Below are 21,658 nucleotides of genomic sequence, written 5' to 3' on the forward strand. Positions count from 1 at the left end.
CGGAAAGAGAGAGCGAGGACGCTGCAACCTTAAGGCGCTCCCACGGGTCCGTCAACCATCTGCGTTGTCTAAAGAGATGCCTGTTGTTACCAAATGATTTCTCCAGACTTGGTTAAAGCCTCTCTGTTCAGCCGGGGCCCTTTTCAGGAACAATTAATCCTTCCCGAAAGCTGATATAGACCAGGTTTGCACGTGCCTACTGCTGATGTGGCTCAGCCTTTGCAGGCAGTGGATTAAGGTTGGGAGCTGTTTGAGGGATTATTACCCCCCCCCCCCTCCCCTAACCCCCCCCCCCTCCCCCCGAACGCAATCCGACAATCGAGTAACTTCCAGGTAAACAGTGGCGTGTGGACTAGGGATACTCGCCTAAGGTTTCGCCCCGCCCGGGAATCGAAATCGGGTCCTCTCGCTTGTGAGGCGAGTGCTCTAACCACTAAGCTACAGGACTACATCATTGTGTGGGGAGCTGGGAAGGGCTTGAGACGACAAGCGTTGTCTACACGTCTAGCGCTGAGGTGTACTTCAGCCCTTAGAGGCTGAACAATGAGGAAAGCCACACCTTCAACCTCGCCAACCATCAGCCACAAACAACCAGCTGCTTTCCCACGGCAAAAATCTGCCTTTGTTTCTCCCAGACGAGTGCTCTCGAGGGAGTGGGTGGTGGTGGGGGGGGAGAGGGGGGGAAAGACTGCCCTCACTGGTTCTCTTGCACCCCCCGTTCCCCCCACCCCCGTTCCCCCCCCCCGTCCCCACATCCATCACGCTCACACTGTTGGTAAACATCACCTGCCGCAGGCGGCCAGGGGTGGCAGGTTCACCATCCAGTCAAGCCGTTTCCATGTTATTTTTATTCCGTGTCCTTGTGAAGCTGTCACATTCCAGCTGAGATCGGAGCGTAATTACCCAGGCCCCTCGCAGCTCCCAGCCATCCACCCCCCACCGCCATCCCCCACACACAGCAGCCAGGCAGCTTCCAGGTGCCGAGATATTCCAAATTCTCTCTCATCTCTCCCTTCATCTCTCAATCCATTTCTCCTCTCTCTCTCTCTCTCTCTCTCTCTCCTCCCTCCTTCCCTCCCTCCCTCCCTCCCTCCCTTTTTGGCAACTTCATCTATAAATACAGTCACGACATTTTACAGTAAGTTCTGTGAAGCGCTTTGAGACATTGAGATGTTCTGTTGACGTGATATCAAAGGTTCGATGTCAAATGCAACGATTAGCGCTGTTACTGTCAGTCTCTGTGAACGACATAGCGTCCCAGCTAATATGTTTCAGTACATAATAATAATAACAATAATAATAATAATAATCCTTAGATTTCTTACAGCGACTTTCATATAGGGTGAGAAGTCTCAAAGCGCTTCACAGGATATACTGTAAGGTGTAGTGACTGTGTATGCATGGGCGAACATTTGTGGAGTCCTGTAGCTCAGTGGTTAGTTAGAGCACTCGCCTCGCAAACGAGAGACCTGGGTTCAATTCCCAGCAGGGCGAAACCTTGGTCAAGTTCCCTTACTCCACACGCCTGACAATAATCCCTCAAGAAAAAAAAACAATAATAATTTGGTCACTTCAATCCACGACTGTTTGTGGGGACGCTGCTGTGCACAATTGGCTGCCGCATTTCGCCCACAAATATACAGTCAATTCACTTTACAGTATATTTTGTGAAGCGCTTTGAGATGTCTAGAAGACGTGATCACGGGCTATATCAAATGCAAGGATTATTATTATTATTATAGCGACTGTGTATGCATGGGCAAACATAACAGCCAATTTGCACACAGCAATGTCCTGCAAACACCCAGAACGTGAGTGACCAATTTTATTTGGGGAATTTGTGGCCAAGACATGGGAGAAACTCCCTTCTCTTTTCGAATAGTGCCATGGGATCTTTACCACCCACTGAACAGACAGTCAGGTTTAACGTCTTATCTGAAGGACGGTGTCTCTGTCAATACAATGCTCCCCTCTCCTCTCCGCCTCTCCCCCCCCAATGGTGTCGGAGTGTCTGCTCAGAATATATGTCCCAAATCCCCTCATGTGGCTTGTACCCTTAACCTTCTGACTCAGATGTGAGAGTGCTGTCCACTGAGCCAGGCTGACACACGTGTAAAGCATTAAATATCCTCACAGTTGTCCCTTTAAAGTGACGGAGTAAGAGATTTATTTCTCTTGATTGATGTTTGATTTGGGTGATTGTGGCTCTGGGTGATTGCGACCAGAAGGGATAAAGTCTAGCCTATTCTCCGCAGCGATCTGCTCAGGCCCAGCTGCAGATTTCCCCCCTTGAGATACCGTCCAACCAAGAAGTCCCAGCGCCACTCGCTGAATGGTTTAGCCGTGTGTCCGGGAGACGGAGACCGAGATAGGAGAGATTGTCATGTCAATTAGCTGAGCCGAGAGGTGGATGTGGAGGAGGCTGGGGAGAGGAGACAAATGATGTCAGCAGACGGAATTATTTTACCTGGACTTCAGTAACAGATGGAGAATCTTGAGCTCTTGTTTGCCAAGGCAACTGGTCAACCAGAAATCCCAGGATCTTCAGGATCGTAAGGTCGACCCGTTTGATTCCTGGGAAGGTGCTTTGGGCTGGGACACTGGACTCATTTACAGAGCAGCTTGATAATAATAATAATCAATAATAATATTAATTCTTGCGTTTGATATAGCGCCTTATTATCACGTCTTTGACACGTCTCAAAGAGCTTCAGAGAAAACACTGCAAAGTGTAGTGACTGTATATTTGGTTGGTCGAAAATGTTTTTCGATCCTGTGAAGGAAGGACACGGTAGGGTGGGTGGTTCTAGAAGGGTGAGATCAAGTGAGATTCGCGAAGGGTCTTCTTCGTGCAAATCAATCTTGTGATCTTGCAGAATACCCATTCGACCATCTTCCCTTCAGCATCAAATTGTTTTTTAAATGACTCCCCGTGTTTAGGCCTCAATCACCCTTCCAGATAACTCTCTCCTCCCTCCCTCTCTCCCTCCCTCCCGCCCCCCCCAACCCCACCACCACTCCTCTGGAGCGGGCAAGGCGGAGAGATAGAGGGAGAGTGTTCCAGCATTTTGGGGGGGTAGTGGCTGAAAGCGCTCTCTGGTTGGCGCTGCACCCAGACTCTGTAGGAACCCCCTGAATGAACCCACGAGAGCTCAGTGCAACTGAATTGTCTACATAACTGCTTCTAACCTTCGTACAATTGCACACACAAATGGATTTAAACCGCTCTGTGGTTTGGAGGGTTATCAGTCGATCGCTCTTGTGTTAAATTATAAATGATTGGTAACGCATTCAATGTGCAAGACTGTCTCTTCCCCTGCACCAGGCTCCCTCCGTGCACCCAGCACCTCTCTCGAGCCCCACATTTCTACACTCCTCCAACTCTGCGTTCATTTGAGGTATTCCTTAAAGGATTCCTTTGTTAGATTTCCCTTCGGCACATCGAAACCCCGCTCTAAAAGTACGCCGTGTCCTTTTTAGGAGGGTTTTGAAGACGGAGCAAGGCAAAATGTACATCAGCTTGGCTCAGTCGATAGCACACACGTCTGTCTTTCGTAGAATGATAGTATCATAGAATTATACAGCACAGAAGGCGGCCATTCGGCCCATCGTGTCTGACCCAGTTCTTTGTAAAGAGCTATCCAAATCAACCCCGCGCTCTCCCCATAGCTCTGTGTGGAGGGTGCTATATAAGTGTAAGTTGTTGTTGTCCTGCCAGGTTTAAAACAATAATTGTTGCATTTGATACAGCAACAACAACAACAAAATTACATTTGTATAGCGTCTTTCACATCAGGAGGACGTCTCAAGGTGCTGGACAGACAGAATTACGGACCCGAGCTGAGTGTCAGGGTGGGGGTTAGGGTTAGGGTAGAGGGCAGTGGGGAAAGCAGAGAGATCGCTAAGCGGAGGGAGAGAACAGAATGGTAGAGGGTTAGGAGGTCCGAGAGGTAGGCGGGAGCAAGACCGTGGAGGGCTTTGAAGATGAGGACCAGTATCTTGGACTGCATCCTCTGTGTGATGGGAAGCCAGTGGAGTTGGGCAAGGATGGGGGTGATAGGGTCATGGAGCCTGGTAAGGGAGAGGACACGGGCTGCAGAGTTCTGGATGATCTGCAGCCTGTGGAGGGAGGAGTTGGGAAGGCCGACAAGCAGTGAGTTTGCATAGTCAAGCCTTTATGTAATGAAGGCCTATGAGGGTATTGGCGGCCTGCGGTGTGAGACAGTATCGGAGCCGGGCGATGTTGCGGAGGTGGGGGAAGGCAGAGGGTGTCATGGCACAGATGTGGGGTAGAAAGGATAGTTGAGGGTGAAACAAGACCCCAAGGTTCCGGAATGGCTTAGCGAGGTGGAGTGCGCAAATGTACAGCGCCTTATCACATTGTTGAGAAGTCTCAAAGGATATACTGTAAAGTGGAGTGACTGTGTATTTTTGTGGGCGAAACTTCCCTGACTCTCAAAGAGTTTGGAAAGGTTTCAAAAGCGAAGGATGAGAGCATGTGGTGCAGAGAACCACCGAGAGTGACTGAAAGCTCGTCCACTGATGGTATTAGGGGAAATGATGAGATTTGGCACAGAGAGAGAGAGAGAGACAGTAAGTCTCAGAGATGGTTGGAGCCACAAAGATTGGAACTTGACACAGACATAGACCTGAACAGGCAGCCCCAGGAGAAACACACAGAGAGAGGTTTGTGAGAAAGAGAGAGACTTGCACATGTGCATTGTCATGAAGGGACAGAGAGCACGTGAGAGCAGTAAATGTGCTGTGTTTCATGGAACGGTTTATTATTTATTCCTTAGAGACACAGAGACAGAGGCTGAGGGTGTATGAGAGTGAGAGAAATTCATAGTCATCACGTAATCTGAATGGAGAACACCACGAGGTATCATCGCGAAGGAGGCAATTTGTTGAGTCCGGACTAATGCTGATTGGAACGGGTTATGGAGAAAATGAACAGGTTTGGGATTAAATGGAATTGTCTTCTCAAACCGCACGATGAAGCGATTAGTCTGGGCTCCGACCTGCTTCACTTGCCCCTTCCTTCAGCCACTCTGCCCCCACCCTCTGGAACTCCGCCTCACCCCCTCCCCGGCCTCCTTCAAGGCCCGTCTCAAGACCCTCCTCTTGGACCGTGCCTTCGATCACCCTCCGACCAATTTTATTCAGGCGATTTGTTGGCCAAGACATGGGAGAGAGGAACTCCCTTCTCTTTCCGAACAGCGCCCTGGAATCTTTATCCTGTGAGGCACTTTGAGCCATCGCGGAGAGGTGGCATCTTTGCTTAAAAAATACACAGTCAGTACACTTCACAGTATTTAACGCAAAGCACTCTGGTGAGACATTTCAGTGTTATTGGCGCTGTATCAAATGCGAGGATTGTTATTGTATTAATTATTATCATCATCAATGTACCTAAGAGGGGAATCAGAGAATAGATGAGGAAGAAAGGAAGGGAGGGTTGTGGGAGGGGGGATTAGGAAGGATGGGGGCTTGTGCGGAGTAATATATACCAACAAGGACTGCTGGGGCTAAATGGCCTATGTCTGTGCTCTACCACACTGTGGAACTGTGTCATTTGGAAGCCAGTTTGTTTGAAGAGTTGCAGTAAACTGATTTCCAAATTGGGACTGGATTTGAGAATGTGCCCACAGTTCACTGGCGCTTGAGGTTTTTGAAGGGAAATAGACTCGCAGGCAAAGACGGGGTGGGAATTTCGGGGCTTGAGCAAGTGTCATTTTACCAGGAATTGTTTTTTTCCCTTTGATAAAACCTTCCTCTCGCCTCTCTCCTCGCACTGAGAGGGGAGCGCTTTATCAAAGGAAACATTTTTTCATTAAAATCGCACTGCGCTGTCCTGCAATGTAGAGCCGTCTTTAGCCGTTGCCTTAGCAACTGTGTCGGCCCGGGACAATTTGAGGCAGAAATGCAATGTGCAAGTCAGCACGTTGTGTGTCTGGGAAAGTTTCCAAAGTGCAATCTTGGTTTGTAAAGCCTTTAAATCATTTATAAGATTTTTTTTTCTCTCTCTCCCTTCTCCCCTCCCCTCCTCACCAACGACAGTCAGCATATTTTGAGAGGGTATTTTTTTGCCTGTTGATGGAGCAGTGTTAGGTGGGTACCACAATACACTGAAAATAACCAGATCTTGTGCTCATTTGGCCAAAACATGCCATTCAGTCCTCCAATCTGGTTTAATGAGCCTTTGAAACAATGAGGAACCATATTTTTATCTACACAAACTACATACACACACACACACACGTATTATTTAATTGCTTCTCTTTCTACCAGGACAATGTGGGAAACTCCCATCTCTTTTCCAATTGTATCACAAGACACTGATGATGATGATGATAATAACAACAGTACAATTGATATTATACCTTTCACAGCAGGAGGGACGCATAGGATATATTGTGAAGTGTAGTGACTGTGCGTAGCTTGTGTGTGAACGCAGCAGCCAATTTGTGCACAGTAATATCCCACAAACAGCTGTAAAGCGAATGACCAATTTTGTCTAGGGGATTACTGGGCAGGACACTGAGAGAGAGGAAACTGCCTTCTCTATTCATATAGCGCCATGGGATTTTTTTTAACATCCACCTTAACAGGCAAGACGGGTCATAGGTTTAAAGTCTAACCCGAAGGACGGCACCTCTGTGCTCCACACACCCCCCAGCACTGCATTGGAGCGTCAGCTATGTGAGTTCCAAGGCCCTGAGATGGGGCTTGAACCCACAACCTTCTGACTCGAGGCAAGAGCACTACTGACTGAGCCAGGCTGAGCACAGCTCACCCTGCGCTTGATCGACCTATCTTGAAGCCGTTCGAGCTTGATGCAGTTAATGACCATTAGTGGGGCTAATTGGCGAGATTTGTATTCCTTTCCCCGTTGGATCATGAACACCCCACGAAAATCCTCACAGGCTCTGGTGACTTAGGAAGCGTGACCGAAAAATCAGTGACTCGGAAGGAACAATCTCGGGGAACATTTGTCAGGCAGTGAATGGGAACTCTCGACGGTTTGGGCCTCGGAGATCTGCAACGGGTGACATTCAATAAAGAGGAATGATAAATTGATAGCCTTCGAAGAATATTCCTTCAGCCAACTTTCCTGGGATTCAAACAATTTTTTTTTTATTTTTAATTTACATCTTCCACCTCCCTCCCCGCATCGTCATTCAAGCCGGAGACAAGTTGAAAACTCATCCCCCAAAAGGCAACCTAATTAAATACAGACACGTCTCCAATCCTTACAACAGCAACAACTTGAGTTTATTTATGCAGCTCTCTTCACGCAGGGAGCATCTCAGAGCCCTGTTCAGTGGTGGGATTGACCACTGAGCAGGAGAGGGAGGTGACCACAGGCGCAGGTAAAGAGGTAGGTCTTAAGGTGGCATTTAAAGGTAGATAAAGAGGGGAGTGAGGCGGATGGAGTGAGGCAGGGAGTTCCAGAGGTTAGTGGCTGAAGGTACGGTCACCAATGGTAGTGCAAAGGGGTTGGGGATACCCAACTGGCCTGCATTAGCTGAGCGAACGGTGCAAGCAGAGGAATGAGGTCCAGGCAGGTCAGAGAGGTAGGGAGATACAAGGGAGTGTCCGGATTTGTATGTGAGGCTGAGAACCTCGAAGTCGAACCTTTCAGAGATGAAGAGCCAGTGGAATCTGGCAGGGATTGGGGTGATGGACTGGCTGGTAACTAAAACTCCAACCTTCTAACATCTGGTGATTTGAAGCAGATTATTTAATCAGTTGTAATCAAGGGGCTGCCGATTGGATGGTAGCAATCTGCTACCAGCTGCCAGAGACTAGGCAATCTGAGCATGTGTAATTTGCTCTTGTGTGAAGAGCCCCTTTTATTGGACTCATCAATGGTTGGAGTACAGGCTCAGGAGGTCTGATGGAACGTGATGGAAATCAGTGTGTTCTTTCTGTTGATGGTAAAGGGTTGCTCTTTGTCTGCGTTGATTCAAAATCTGCCAAACTCTAACCTCCTCACTCAATAATAACAACAATAACTCAGTACATTTGATACAGCGCCTGTAACATCAAAACCTTTTGATGCGTTTCAGAAAAATTGTGGTTAAGTGGGGTGACTGTGTATTTTGTAGATGGACTCTGCAGCCAATTTGCACACAGCAAAACGCAGACTCTACAAACAACTATGTTTTGAATGAGATGTTTTATCTGGGCAGGAGGGCAGAATTGGCCAGGACACCAGGAAAGAGAAATTCCCTTCTCTTTTCTAATAGGATCATAGGATGGGACCTTGTTTTGAAATCTCATCTGAAGGACCACACCTCTGATTATATAGTACACACCCCAGCATCGCCCTGGAACGTCAGCCTGGACACTGCTGTTTCTCCCACTGTCTTGGCAGTCAACCAATCAATCAGCCAACCCACCAATCAGTCAATCAATCAATCAATCAATCAATCAACCAACCAATCAATCACCCGGATCAAATTGACCATTCACTTCATGTCTACCAGTGAGAGCCTATAAAACGCACGGTCAGTACACTTTATAGTAAAATCCTGTGAAGCACTTTTAAGAGGTCCTGCTAACATAAAGGCGTTATATCAAATGCAAGGATTATTATAATACCCTCCCCGCCTCCTCCCAATCACCGCTCAGAATGCACTTTGGCTTTAGCAACACAGCCTGGTTTGCTGCTGTGCAAAGCATCCGAATAAGCCCTCATATCTATAGGAAATATTCTATTCTAACTCAATTTATTTGCAATCCTATCATTTAGCTGCAACAGGAGAGGAAGTAATAAAAGTAAGTAGGATTTAGTGGGATTTAGTGGGCAGGATTTTGCTCCTTATTAAATTTCCTTCACATCAACTTATTTGCGGATGTTTTACTGATCCAATGTACTTTCCTACAGGCGGATGTGCGGTGTGCACACTGTGCGCCTGCTCTCCTCTTATTGATTCCTCCTTAATCGCTCCATTACGTTCTTGGAACCTCTTCAGACATGAGTATCTGGTTACTGTACAGCCCACGTTGTCACATTGTTCCTTCATTCGGATTCATCAGCTATCGCAATTTCTTCAATAGCTGTGCTTTAGTCCAGAAAAAGTGGGATGGCGATGGGGGTGGGGAAGTGGGGGTGTGGGGAAATGGGGTGGGGGGGGGGAAGTGTGGGGTGGTGAAGGTTCCATTGTTGTAGTGGGAGAAAATAATAATAATCCTTGCATTCGATACAGCGCCTTATCATGTCATTGAGACGTCTCAAAGCGCTTCACAGAGTATACTATAAAGTGAATTGACTGTATATTTGAGGAGCAAAACTCAGCAGCCAAATGCGCACAGCAGCGTCACCAAACAGTCGTGGATTGCATGACCAAATTATAATTTTTTTTAAGGGATTATTCCCGGGAAGCGATCTGCCAATCCACTAACAACTGGTTCCTACTTACTGCTGGGTAAACAGAGGCGTGTGGAGTAAGGAAACTCGCCTAATGTTTCGCCCTTGGCCAACGCACTTCGGGGGAAAGTGGGAAGAAACTCCTTCGGGGAATAAGCTGTCAGTTGTCATACAATCAATGGAAAGGAGCCAGTGATGGCAGCTTAGCTTGTTCCATTGAGCAGCTCCCCTGAGTCTCTGTCACTGGGACCAGGTTGCATTGAGGGGTGGGGAGAGGCTGCATGGGGGTGGGGGGGGGGGACAGAGGTACTTTGTCTAATCAGGGAAGGGGAAGGCTGAGGTGAAACTGATCGTTTCAGTTAGGAAGGGTTTGGGACTGAGAATTTTTCCTCCAGAATGTCCCAAAGCACTGGCCAGTCAAGGATGGGCTCCCAAGCTGGGAGGTTGGGATCAGGAGGGGTGGAGGGCGGGGAGGATGGGGTAGGAGGGTGATCGAAGAGGAGGGTCTTGAGATGGGCCTTGAAGGAGGTAAGGAAGGGGGCAATAATAGCCAGTTCAGTAACTCATAAAGTCAGTAACTTCCACAGCCCTGTGACCTCTACCACCCAAAGAACAAGAACAGCGCTACACTCTCTCTCCCCCTGCTCCCCCATGGTGCAGTGTTCCCTGCGTGGAGGAGTTGTTGTATTATTGGAAAACTATCACCCCTATGTTACTCATCACACCGGCTTGAAGCTATCTCGTTTGCCCACAACGTACACAGTCAATTCACTTTAACGTATACTGTATTCCGTGAAGCCCTTTGAGACATCTTGAAGACACGATAAGGCGCTATTTCAAATGCAAAGATTATTATTATTATTGTCTTGCCGATTGCTTTGTCGTTGCCGGGTCAAACCCTTGGAACTCCCCAACCCACCCTCACCACCAGGACCACAGCGATGTAAAGAGAAGACCACCTTCTCAGGGCAACCATTAGATACCGACCCCACCAGCATCACCCACGTTCTGAGATGAGTTGAGGGCAGATGGTGGCCCCCAAAAATCAACCAAATACCAGCGCAAATGTACCCCAATATTGCCTCCTGTGGGGTAGCCAAGTGGCTAATTCAGGTCAGTGCTTTTGGAACTAACAAAAAGGCCTCAAAGGGGAGAGGAAAACAAAGTTTTGCAGGTTTGCGTTAACAATTTTGGAAATTAGACAGCTTTTTGAAGCATAGTACAACAAAAAAATCTGGCCACATTGGTTGGGTGGGGTGTGGGGGGAGATGGAGGGAGGAAGAGGGGTAATCAGGGTAGGTGGAAGGGCCAAGACACACAATGTCTGTAGGTGGATTTTAATCAAATAGTGAAGTCTGCTGGTAAAGTGACCAGCGGTGTGTGATTCTCACAGAGTCGAAAGCCTCCGGCTTTGGAGAAGTTCTTGGAAATGGAAAGGTCATGTTGAGAGTATCATTACAACCAGAAAGAGGTTTCCACTTCTCTAATGTACAGCCTCCAGCCACAAACAACAGGGCCTCAAATCCCTGTTCCGCAGCGAGCTGCTGATGTGCTGTCATGCCAAAACGAGGGGAGAATTATAAGAGCAGCAAAGGTTGGCTTGGTCAGGGTTCCTGGCTTTTGTTTCAGAGAAACGAGCCTCCGGTTCCACAATCATTCTTCAGGCCTCTTTGATTCCTGAGTGCTTCTCGTGTGAGCGGAACAGGCCTAAAAGATGCTGTCCTCAAGAAACTGTTTCAGAAACCTTAGCAAAGCTCACGTGGACACCGGGAGGGGTCTGAGGTTGTATCGAATCTGTAAAAATAATAATAATCTTCGCATTTGATACAGCGCCTTATCAAGGTGTTCGAGGCGTCTCAAAGGGTACACTGGAAAGTGAATTGACTGTGTATTTTGTGGACGAAACACGGCAGCCAATGGCGCACAGCAGCGTCCCACAAACAGTCGTGGATGGAGTGACCAAATTGTTTTTTTTCAATTTTTATTTTATGGAAGGGATGAGGACGGGAGATGGCCAAAGGTGCATTTTACTTGGACAAGTGCAGCCTTTGGATTGGGCTTGACTGTTACTGTGTTTGATTTGGTTTGATGCTGTTTGCTGGGGTTCAAAGTCTCCACTTTCTGTCAGAAGGTTGTGGGTTCAAGGCCTATCAGGACCTTGAACCAGTGCATGCTCCAGTGCACCTCTGGGATCGTTGCTGAAGGTGCCATCCTTCAGATGAGACGTGAAACTGAGGTCCTTTTGTTCAGGTTGGACGTTAAAGATCCTGTGGCGTTACTCGAAAAGAGAAGGGAATTTTTCCCCCTGTGTCCTGGCTAACAATCCTCCAGATAAAATGACTCATTCACTTCGTGGGTGGTTGTGGGCAAATCAGCTGCTACGTTCACCCACAAATTTATAGTCACAGAGCCCTGAAGCTTCGGAACTGTCTCACCCAATCCCTCCGCCTTGCCCCCTCCTTACCCTCTTTTAGATCATTACTGAAGACCGTCCTCTTCGACCGCACTTACAGTCACCTCTTCCCTCCCCCCAGCTCGGCGTCAGATTCTGCCACTATCAATCGCTCCAAGACCCTGCCCCATGTGAAGGGCGCCATATAAATGCAAGTTGTTGTTGTTTTAGTGTCAGTGTAGACTGTGAGCTCAAAGACCTGATGTGGGACAATGCTTTGCCATGTAGTGAGTGTCAGCCTGGACTAGCAGGTCAATGTCACAATTTGGGATTTCAACCCACAGTGTTGGCAAATAACTTTCATGTTCGTTAACAAATACACAGTCACTACACTTTGCAGAAAACTCCGTGAAGCGCTTTGAGACTTTTTGACATGATAGGCAAATGCATGAAATGCAAGGATTAGTATTAGTTACTGGAATAGTTGTTACTGTTCGGCTTCTTGAATAGATTCTGTGAAATACCGCATTTCAATCTCTCCTCTTTCCTCCCTCTCAGCTCCACCAAAGTTTTTCAGAATTCCCAAAGACCAAATCGGTGTTTCGGGAGGAGTCGCTTCGTTCGTCTGCCAGGCCACTGGCGAGCCCAAACCTCGGGTTACTTGGAACAAGAAAGGAAAGAGAGTGAGCTCCCAGCGATTTGAGGTGCGTGGACATTTTGCCACGTAAACTTACTGTGTCGTTCCCTGCCGATTTCATCTGTGTGTGTTCTCCCTCCCTCCTCTTGTGAAGGTGTTTGATTCCTTTTCTCTTCCACTGGGTACAGTTGTACGGTTCCCTTCAGTTGCCATCTGGTTTCTTGCCACTTTTGTCCCCATTGAGCAGCTAACTTAGCTCAGCTGCTAAACCTCTCGCTGTTGGTTTGCCAACACGTGGACAGTCACCACACTTGGCAGCGGTTATTTGTGAAGTGCTTGTGGCATTTCGATGTGAGGCAAACAGGAAACGGACTTGGACTTGGAAATGGAACACTACGGGTATTAAAAGGGTTTGGGAGAAGGCCAAGGGAGTTGGAGCTAAACCCACAGCTCATTTCCAGAGAGGGATGGGGCTCTCCACAGCCGGGGTTGAGGGTGAGTGGTTGACCTGGCTCCTTCGATTCTTTCAGGTAATCGAGTTTGATGACGGAGCCGGTGCGGTGCTGAGGATCCAGCCATTGAGGACCCCTCGAGATGAGGCGGTTTACGAATGTCAGGCCACCAACAACATGGGGGACTTAACCATCACGGCCAAGCTGACTGTGCTTCGAGGTAAGAGCTGCCTTCACTTGTCCCAGGTCTCATCAGGCCCCAAAGTTTGTGCTGACAACAACAACAACAACAAATTACACTTGTATAGCGCCCTTCACGTCGGAAAGACGCCCCAGGGCACTGGACAGTCACGGGTTTTTGGACCCGAGCTGGGAGTTGGTTGGGGTCAGGAAGGGTGGAGGGCAGGGGAGTGGGGAAGGCACGGTCGGAGAGGACCATTCACTGTTCTGTCCCTCTCGCTCATGGGGTTTCCGGTAGTTAAGTTCCTGACGGCTTTGTGAGCGTTGACATGGATGGCAGTAAATGACTAGGACCAATGTATTCTGGATTCTAAAGAGTTTAGTCAACTTAGATACCAAGGTCTTGTTCAATAAAGCCAAGAGGTGACAAGGTGACAACGTGACACAAGATGACAAAAAGAGGTTCAGATAAAGAAGGCCCTTAGCCTATCGTTTGGCCTATCGGTTATTTCACCTCAAGGTTTTTGGTGGGATCTCACTACTGCAAGTGTTGTGTGTGTGTGTTTGTGTGTGTGTGTGTGTGTCTGTCTATCTGTCTCATTTCACTTGACGGTAACTTCTTGCAAAGTGGGTTGTCATTTTAACTTAGTAAGAATGATGAAAATATAAGTTGTATAGTTTGGGGAACATTTGTAAGGTAATAATAATAAATAATAATAATAATCCTTGCAGTTCACATAGCGCTTTATCACATCGTTGAGACGTCTCAAAGCGCTTCTCAGCATATACTGTAAAGTGGATTGACTGTGTATTTTGTGAGCAAAATAAGTATTATAAAGGTATTATAAAGCTTTAAGCAAGACTAGAAGCGGAACAAGACTTGGTTTTGTCCCACAACGCGCAGCAGGTGATCACAGCAGGAAATCAAGTGTGGATTATTTGATATATTTTTCTGAAGGTCTTAAATGAGGTGAAAAGTCTGGACTGAACTAACAGATATTAGGAGCATGAGATATAGGCTGGAATCTGATGGGTTTGAGAGGGGGAGGGGATTATACAAATAACGTTTCCTCTGGGAGTGGGTTACAGGCTGGAATCTAAACAACGGGCTTTGGGGTTTTATATAGAGAAAAACAAATTCTGGGAGTGAGTTATTGACTGGAATCTGATCAATGGGTCTGTGGTTTTATATATAGAATAATACAACCCAGGAATGAGTTATAGGCTGTAACTCAATCGATCCAATCGATCAGTTTTGGGGGAGGGGTTATATATAGAATAAAGCAAGAGTTAGCTCCAGATTAGAATCGTATCTGAAACTCTGTCTGTCCAGGGCCTTGGGACGTCTTCCCGACGTGAAGAGCGCTATACAAATGTCATTTTGTTGTTGTTGTTGTTATCAATCGTTTCAAGATTTTATTTATGGAATAATGCTTTCGGGGAGTGCGTTACAGCCTGGAATCTAATGATGATAGTAATAATAATAATATTCATTGCATTTGATACAGCGCCCTATCACATCTTCGAGACGTCTCAAAGCGCTTCATAGAATATACTGTTAAACTGCAGTGACTGTGTATTTTGTAGGCACTGAAGATGCCGTTACATGATTGGAAAAGGGAAGGGAATTTCTCCAGACGTCTTTACCAACACTCCCTCTGGTCGATTGGTTTTCTCGTTGGAGATGACGTTCTGTCGGACTTTACTGTGTACAAATGGCTGCTGTGTTTGACCACGAATAATATTATTAATATTATTCCTTGCATTTGATACAGCGCCTAAACACATCTTCGAGACATCTCAAAGCGCTTCACAGGATATACTGTAAACAACAACAAGAAATTACATTTGTGTAAAACCTTTCACGTCAGGAGGACGTCCCAAGGCGCTGGACAGTCAGGGATCTGCACCCGAGCTGGTGGTTGAGGTCAGGAGGGGTGGAGGGTGGGGCGGGTAGGGGTAGGGGGGGTGATCAAAGGCACGGTTGAAGAGGAGGGCCTTGAGACGGGTCTTCAAAGGAGGCAAGGGAGTAAAGTGTAGTGACTGTGTATTTTGTGGGTGAAACACGGCAGTCACCACACTCGACAGTGTGTACTTGTCAAGCTCAGGAAACGGACTTCGATTGGGAAATGAAGACGTACAATCAGTGGGTTTGTGGTTTTATGTGCAGAATAAAGCATCCGGGGGAGTGAATTACAGGCTGGAATCTGATTGTGAGCTTCGGTTACTTTATATCCAACAATAGCAAAGCCCCCGGAGTGAGTCGGATGTGAGAATGATGACCATGAGATGAGATTAGTTGTAATTCGCTATATCTTTTTTGACGGTGTCTGGAGAATTGTGGCGCGGAGAGATTTTTTTTCCCTTGTTTTAATTTTTATTTGTGTGTCTTAAGTCTGTGTGTGTGTGTGTGTGTGGCCGCGGTGACCAGCGACCTCTGCCGTTGACGTGCGCAGCGATGTGATTACGTGTAAACAGTAACCAGCTTTTGAACTGGATTCTTGGCTGGGAAGAGCCTTCTCTTGTCGTTTTCCGATGGGGTAAGTTATCGGGTTGCTGTGTGGAAGCAGAGTGAGTGAGTGAGTGAGTGAGTGAGTTGGGATCTGTGATCATCACCGGCTCAACCATAAACCAGATTCTGTTCCTCAAATCTGTCCCGACCTCAATTCTCCAACGCAACAAATGACGCTAAACTATAAAACCATCAGCGGGCGGGCCTTCTGCCTCTCTGTCCCCCACCCTCTGGATCTCCATCCCACCCACAGTCCCTCCCCCCTCACCCCCTCCCTTGCCTCCTTCAAGACCCATCTCAAGACCCTCCTCTTTGTCCGTGCCTTCGGTCAACCCCCTACCCCCCACCCTCCAACCCTCTTGATCCCAACCACCAGCTCGGTTGAGGATCCCTCACTGTCCAGCGCCTTGAGGGGCAGTGGGGGGCATCCTCCTGACGTGAAACAACAACAACAACTTGCATTTAGTTGCAACTCACAGCACTCTCGCCTCTTGAGTTAGAAAGCCATCAAGGGCTTGAACCCAAATCTTTGACCTCACGTCGTCTAGGCTAGAAGCAAATTATTATTATTACCACCACACACTCTAAAAGAATTCTTCGAATGCCCCCTTTTCACCCGCCCACTTTTTCCCCATCTTTTGGGTAATCTTCATTTTAGGCGCTTCACGCCATTAATTTTCGATTGGACGTTGTTTTTCTTTTATTGGTGGCTCGAGGCGTAAAGCTGACTTTCACACTCACCCTCCCCAGACCCCAGATACAGCAAATTCACTGTGTCCAATACAGCAAGTTCAAGACATCTTTGTTTCATTGCTGCTGCCAAGGGTCAAGTGGACAGAGGCGATACGGCTTGAATCTTTTTGCAACCTCAACTTGATGAGATGCCTTCACAAACCCTCCCCCCTACACACCTCCCCCTTCCCCATGGCCGATCGATTCCTTGCTTTACCAGGCACGTTTCCCCCGCGAGTGTGCTGCGCAGCATCGATTCTTGTCAATAACCGCTCGCACCATGCTACCAGTCTTCGGATCAGTGAGCAGCTGATTCAATCGATATGTTCCTGGCTTGTTCAGTATTAATATAGCTCGGGCAGAGATGTGGGCTGGACTTTCCTCTGCACTATAACTGCATTTGACAAAGCACCTTATCACGTCTTTGAGACGTCCGATAGCGCTTCACGGAACATACCGTGAAGTGAATTGATCGTATATTTTGTTGCTGAAATTTTGCGCACAGCAACGTCCAACGAATAGTCATGGATTGAGCGACCGCATTTTTTTTTCTTTCTGGGGGCAGAGTGATCGTTAGCCCTGGAAAAGCGATCCGCCAATCGACTAACAACCGGGTTCCTAGTTACAGCTAGGTAAACAGGCGCGCGGAGTACGGAAACTTGCCTGAGGTTTCGCCCCCACTCGGGAATCGAACCCAGGTCCTCTCGCTTGCGAAGCGAGTGCTTGCTCCCACAAAATATTACGGTTAATTCTGTGAAGCGCTTTGAGACACCTCAAAGACGTGATAAGGCGCCATATCAAATGAAAGGATTATTAGTATTATTTTTTAACCAGTATGGTTACAGGATTCCGAAGAGCAATTTACTTTCTGGGGCACAATAAGTAATTTGGACATTTTTGGGGGCAGTTTGGATCCTCCTAATATTCCTGGACCCAGAGTAACGAGATGCGATTAACTGATAATGGAACACATGTTGAACACTGAGACCAATTGACTTAATGCCATCAGCCAAGTCAGCACAGACCGTGATGCCAACCTGAGCCCTTCTGCTCTGTGCAGGTGCCTTTAGCCAACAGCCTGTCATGGCAGCGCATCCATAAACTGTTTGATTGTCTAATCAACAGCCTGAGCCGGGGTTAGGGAGAAATATTCACCTGCAAAACACAGTCGCTACACTTTACAGTAAATCCTGTGAAGCACTTTGAGACGTCCTCCTGAGAATGAAAAGTGCAAGGATTACTATTGTTATTGTTGCTGCTATTATTATTATTATTATTATTATCATTAGGACGGTTGAGGACAGGACACTGGATTCGGTTAAGAAACTGCTTGGGAGGACAGTTGTAATGGAACGATGGCCACTGTTATTTTTTAGATCTTGGCAGATATTTTAAACCATTTCTCTGCCTTTTCTCTATATTCTCCAGATACCTTCCGCGTGATATAATAATAACACTTGCATTTAGTTTAGCGCCTCTCAGAACATCACAAAGCATTCCACATGATTTACAGTAAATTGTAGTGACTGTGTATTTGTAGGCGAACACGGAAGCCCATTGGCACACAGCAATGTAGGAGCCAACTGCCATGCAGTGAATTACATCTATTTCGGGGGTTTGTTGGCCAGGACACTGGGAGAAACTCCCTTCACTGTGTTTGTGGGCAATTAAACATCCCATTCTATGTCTGTGCATTCCACCCTCTCAGTGTGACTTGTTTTTCTGATCTCACTTCTGACCGGTTTAGCTCTGATACTAAGTCTGACTTTCAACCCTGTTAGGACCTATTTTTCTCATCTCCTTTACTATTTTCCGATTCCAAAGACTGCTAATGGGCCTTGTCATCCTGTGATCTATATCTGTTCTTTTAACTTACTTAAAGGTTGTTTAACTGACTCCCTTCAGAGGGAAGGAGTTAAAGTAGAATCAGCTGATGTGTTTGTTCCGTGTCTCCACAGTTTGTAGACTTCAGATCTGAAGCAGATAATTACATAGAATTACATAGATTGTATGGAACAAAAAACAGAGCTTCGAGCCCAGCTGTTCCATGCTGGTGTTTATACAACCTCTACTCCAACTAATCTCCACCTCCCTCACCTCCCATTTCCCTATGTTCCTTTCTCCATCGTGTAAATTTTCTCTTAAATATATTGATGCTATCAGCTTCGACCACAGCTTCCGACAGTGAGTTCCTCATTCTCACCACCCGCTGTGTGAAGTTCCTCCTAAACTCCCTTTTAGGTGTGTTAGTGATGATCTTATGTTCATGCCCCCTTTGTTATAGACTCACCAACAAGTGGACCCTGTCTATTAATATTCACCTTATCGAACCCCTTCATGATTTCAAACATCTCTATCTCGCCTCTCAATTGTCTTCGCGCTAACTATTAATCCTGACATTTGATCATCGCCTTTCACATCAGGAGGACGTCTCAGAGCGCTTCACGGGATTTGCTGTAAAGTGGAGTGACTGCATGTGTTTTGCTGGTGAATAAGTCGTTTGTCTCAGCAATCCTGCTCCTTCCACTGTCCACACAGACCCACTCTTCACCCCAGCCTCTGCGCGAGAAATCTCCGCGTATTCACTCTCTGGTTAATAATAATAATAATAGTAATCCTCGCATTTGATATGGCGCCTGAGCAAGTCTTCGAGTCCCATCTGCGCCACTCTCGCCGGTCGGATCTTCAGCCTCTACCCTCTGGAACTCCATCCCGAGCCCCTCCTCCTCGCTCCCCCCTTGTCTTCTTCAAGGCCCACCTCAAGACACGGTTCCTTTTCGACCGTGCCTTCAGTCATCATCCCTCCTCCACCCCCACCCACTCCACCCCTCCCTGATCCCAACGCGCAGCTCGGATACAAACCCCCCCATTGTCCAGCCCCCCTCGGAACGTCCTCCCGACGCGAAAGGCGTCGTGTAAATAGAATTTATTGTTGTGCCTGTTCGGGTAGACCTTAAAACTCCCACTGCACCGCTCGAAAAGAGAAGGGAGTTCCTCTCTCTTGGTGACAACTCCGGGTTAAAAAATCAGCTCTCTGTGTGGGTCGTGGCTCTGCGCAAATGGGCGGCCGGGTACACCTACAAAAAATACAGTCAATAACACTTGATAGCGATTATCCCTAAAGAGCTTTAAGGTGGTTTGGGACCGTATGTGCGCACGACAGCCCAGGAAGGTGGAAGGCGAACTAGATGGACCTCTGACTGTTTGTTCGTCTCGTGTTTCGTATGTCCGTAAGGCGTTCTGCAGTTCTGGAACGAAAGCTAAGGGTTGTAATTTATTATTATCTCACGCAATAATAATCCTCCAGCTCAGTGCTCGAGCACGCCATGGTTATAGCCACAGCAACACCTGCCTCGGTTGTAGTTTTTTTGGGGTTGAATTCTGCTTTTGCAAGCGAAAAAAAAAACATTGATCGGAAAGGAGGCGCCGTACCCTCTCCAGCTGTTAGTAGCTCGGATAGGTTGACCCGCGTGACCTTTTGCTGGTGTTATTGCCCGGGATTGACAGCGTCCTGCCATTCGCAGGAAGCTTGCCTTTCGCTGCTCGCTGCAAGGTTATTCACAGCCCTTGACGTTACGGAGCACAAAACCCTTTCGTTCCCTCGCTGCAACGGTTCCGTGAGCTTCTCCCGTGAGTCGTGGAAGCGGACAGATTGGGAAAGGTCACAGGATCCATCCCCCTGTGGTCTGTTAGCTAATCACTGCTCTGCGCCCTCCCACCCCCCACCATCCGCTGTATGTAGCTCAGCGGTTAGAGCACTCGTCTCGCAAGCGAGAGGACCTGGGTTTGATTCCCGGGCAGGGCAAAACATTGGACAGTTTCCTTACTCCACGTACACGCCTCTGTTTACCCAGCAGTAAGTAGGAATCCAGCTGTTAGTCGATTGGCGGATCGCAATTGGCTGCCGCGTTTCGCCGACAAAATATAGTCTATTCAGTTTACAGTATATTCTGTGAAGCGCTTTGAGACATCTCGAAGATGTGATAAGGCACGATATCAAATGCAAGGATTATTATTATTATAGTGCTGACTGTTGCCCGACCCCACACCCATCCGGCTGAGATCAGTAACTTGACACCAACCAGGATTTGAACCTGTGATCTGGTGGTCAGTGGCTGGTGCCTTTGACCCAGTGTCCTGGTCAACATCCTCCAAATCTCTCAAATAGATTAAGTCATTCACATCGTGGTTGTTTGTTGGACGTTACACAATTTAGCTGCCGTGTGTGCCTACAAGCTCAGAGTCACAGTAAAGTCCTGTAAGCGCATTGAGACATCTTCATGACATGATAAGGCGCCATATCAGATTGAAGAGTTATTATTATTTTATGATGATTATTACTAATAATAGTAACATTAGTACCAATATTACTATCATTATTACTTTATGACAGCAACAGACAATTTACACAAGGTTTGTAAAGTGTTACAAAGCACTATTAGATTCCCGATGTTTCAGGACAAGTCAGTACCACCCCTGCATCCTCCCTCCCTCACTCTTCCCTAACTCTATACTCTACAACACTCCTCACCTCTCTCACTCTTCCCTTCTCTGCTACCGGATCTCTGTATAGGAGGGTGAGCCCTGTTTTACGCCAATACTGGCAGAGTGGTGAGAAATGCCAATCTCCTCCTTGTAATGTATAGTGTTTATGGCCACAGATAATAGATTAAGCCTCTTAGAGCATTTAAATGGCTTAAATGTGTATCTCGATTGAACAGAGTGCCTCCAGACAGCATTAACTGTTATTTATTGTCAAGTCAATATGGCTTCCGATCTGGGCAGTGAATAAACAGCTTGGATTGCCAGAGATGTTGCAGAGATTCACGATGTTCCAGGCGTGATTAACCCATTCACTTCCCAGCGAGTTACAGCTCTATTATTTCTGCCACATATACTTACAGCCTTTCTCGTGTAAGTGCCACAGGAGCCCTGCAAATACAACCCAAAACCCATCAATGTTTGAATATCAACGTTTTGCCCACAAAATACACAGTCACTCCAGTTTACAATATATTCTGTGAAGCGCTTTGACACATCCCAATGATGTGAGAAGGCGCTATATCAAATGCAAGGATTATTATTATTATAATCCAAGGCACTGTTGCTTGTTGTCCAGCCTCGACACAAGATCACTGGATAGATTTGGATAAAGAAGGCCCTTCAGCCCATTTATAATAATCACAATAATAATCCTCGCATCTCATAAAGCAGTTTGCGTGTCGGGATGACAGCTCAAAGTGCTTCACAGGATATACTGTAAAGTGCAGTGACTCTATATTTGTGGACAAACACACCAGTTGATTTTCACACAACTAATATTCTACAAAGTCAATGACCATCTTGATTTGGGGGGATTGTTGGCCAGGACATTGGA

At 47.1% G+C, this 21,658-nt stretch overlaps 1 protein-coding gene across 3 annotated transcripts in view; it reads left to right on the forward strand.

Moving 5' to 3' along the window:
* The window catches only part of LOC103183552 (protein tyrosine phosphatase receptor type S), a 145,487-nt gene that overhangs the window by 19,024 nt on the left and 104,805 nt on the right, over nt 1-21,658 (forward strand). For all 3 annotated transcript variants that reach the window (XM_042342643.1, XM_007901115.2, XM_007901118.2), the window contains exons 3-4: nt 12,327-12,472; nt 12,936-13,077. In XM_042342643.1, coding sequence (XP_042198577.1) covers nt 12,327-12,472; nt 12,936-13,077 — 288 coding nt within the window. The remainder of the gene's footprint in view (nt 1-12,326; nt 12,473-12,935; nt 13,078-21,658) is intronic.

Source organism: Callorhinchus milii, unplaced genomic scaffold (genome assembly GCF_018977255.1).
Source record: "Callorhinchus milii isolate IMCB2004 unplaced genomic scaffold, IMCB_Cmil_1.0 Scaffold21, whole genome shotgun sequence".
Taxonomy (NCBI): Eukaryota; Metazoa; Chordata; class Chondrichthyes; order Chimaeriformes; family Callorhinchidae; genus Callorhinchus; species Callorhinchus milii.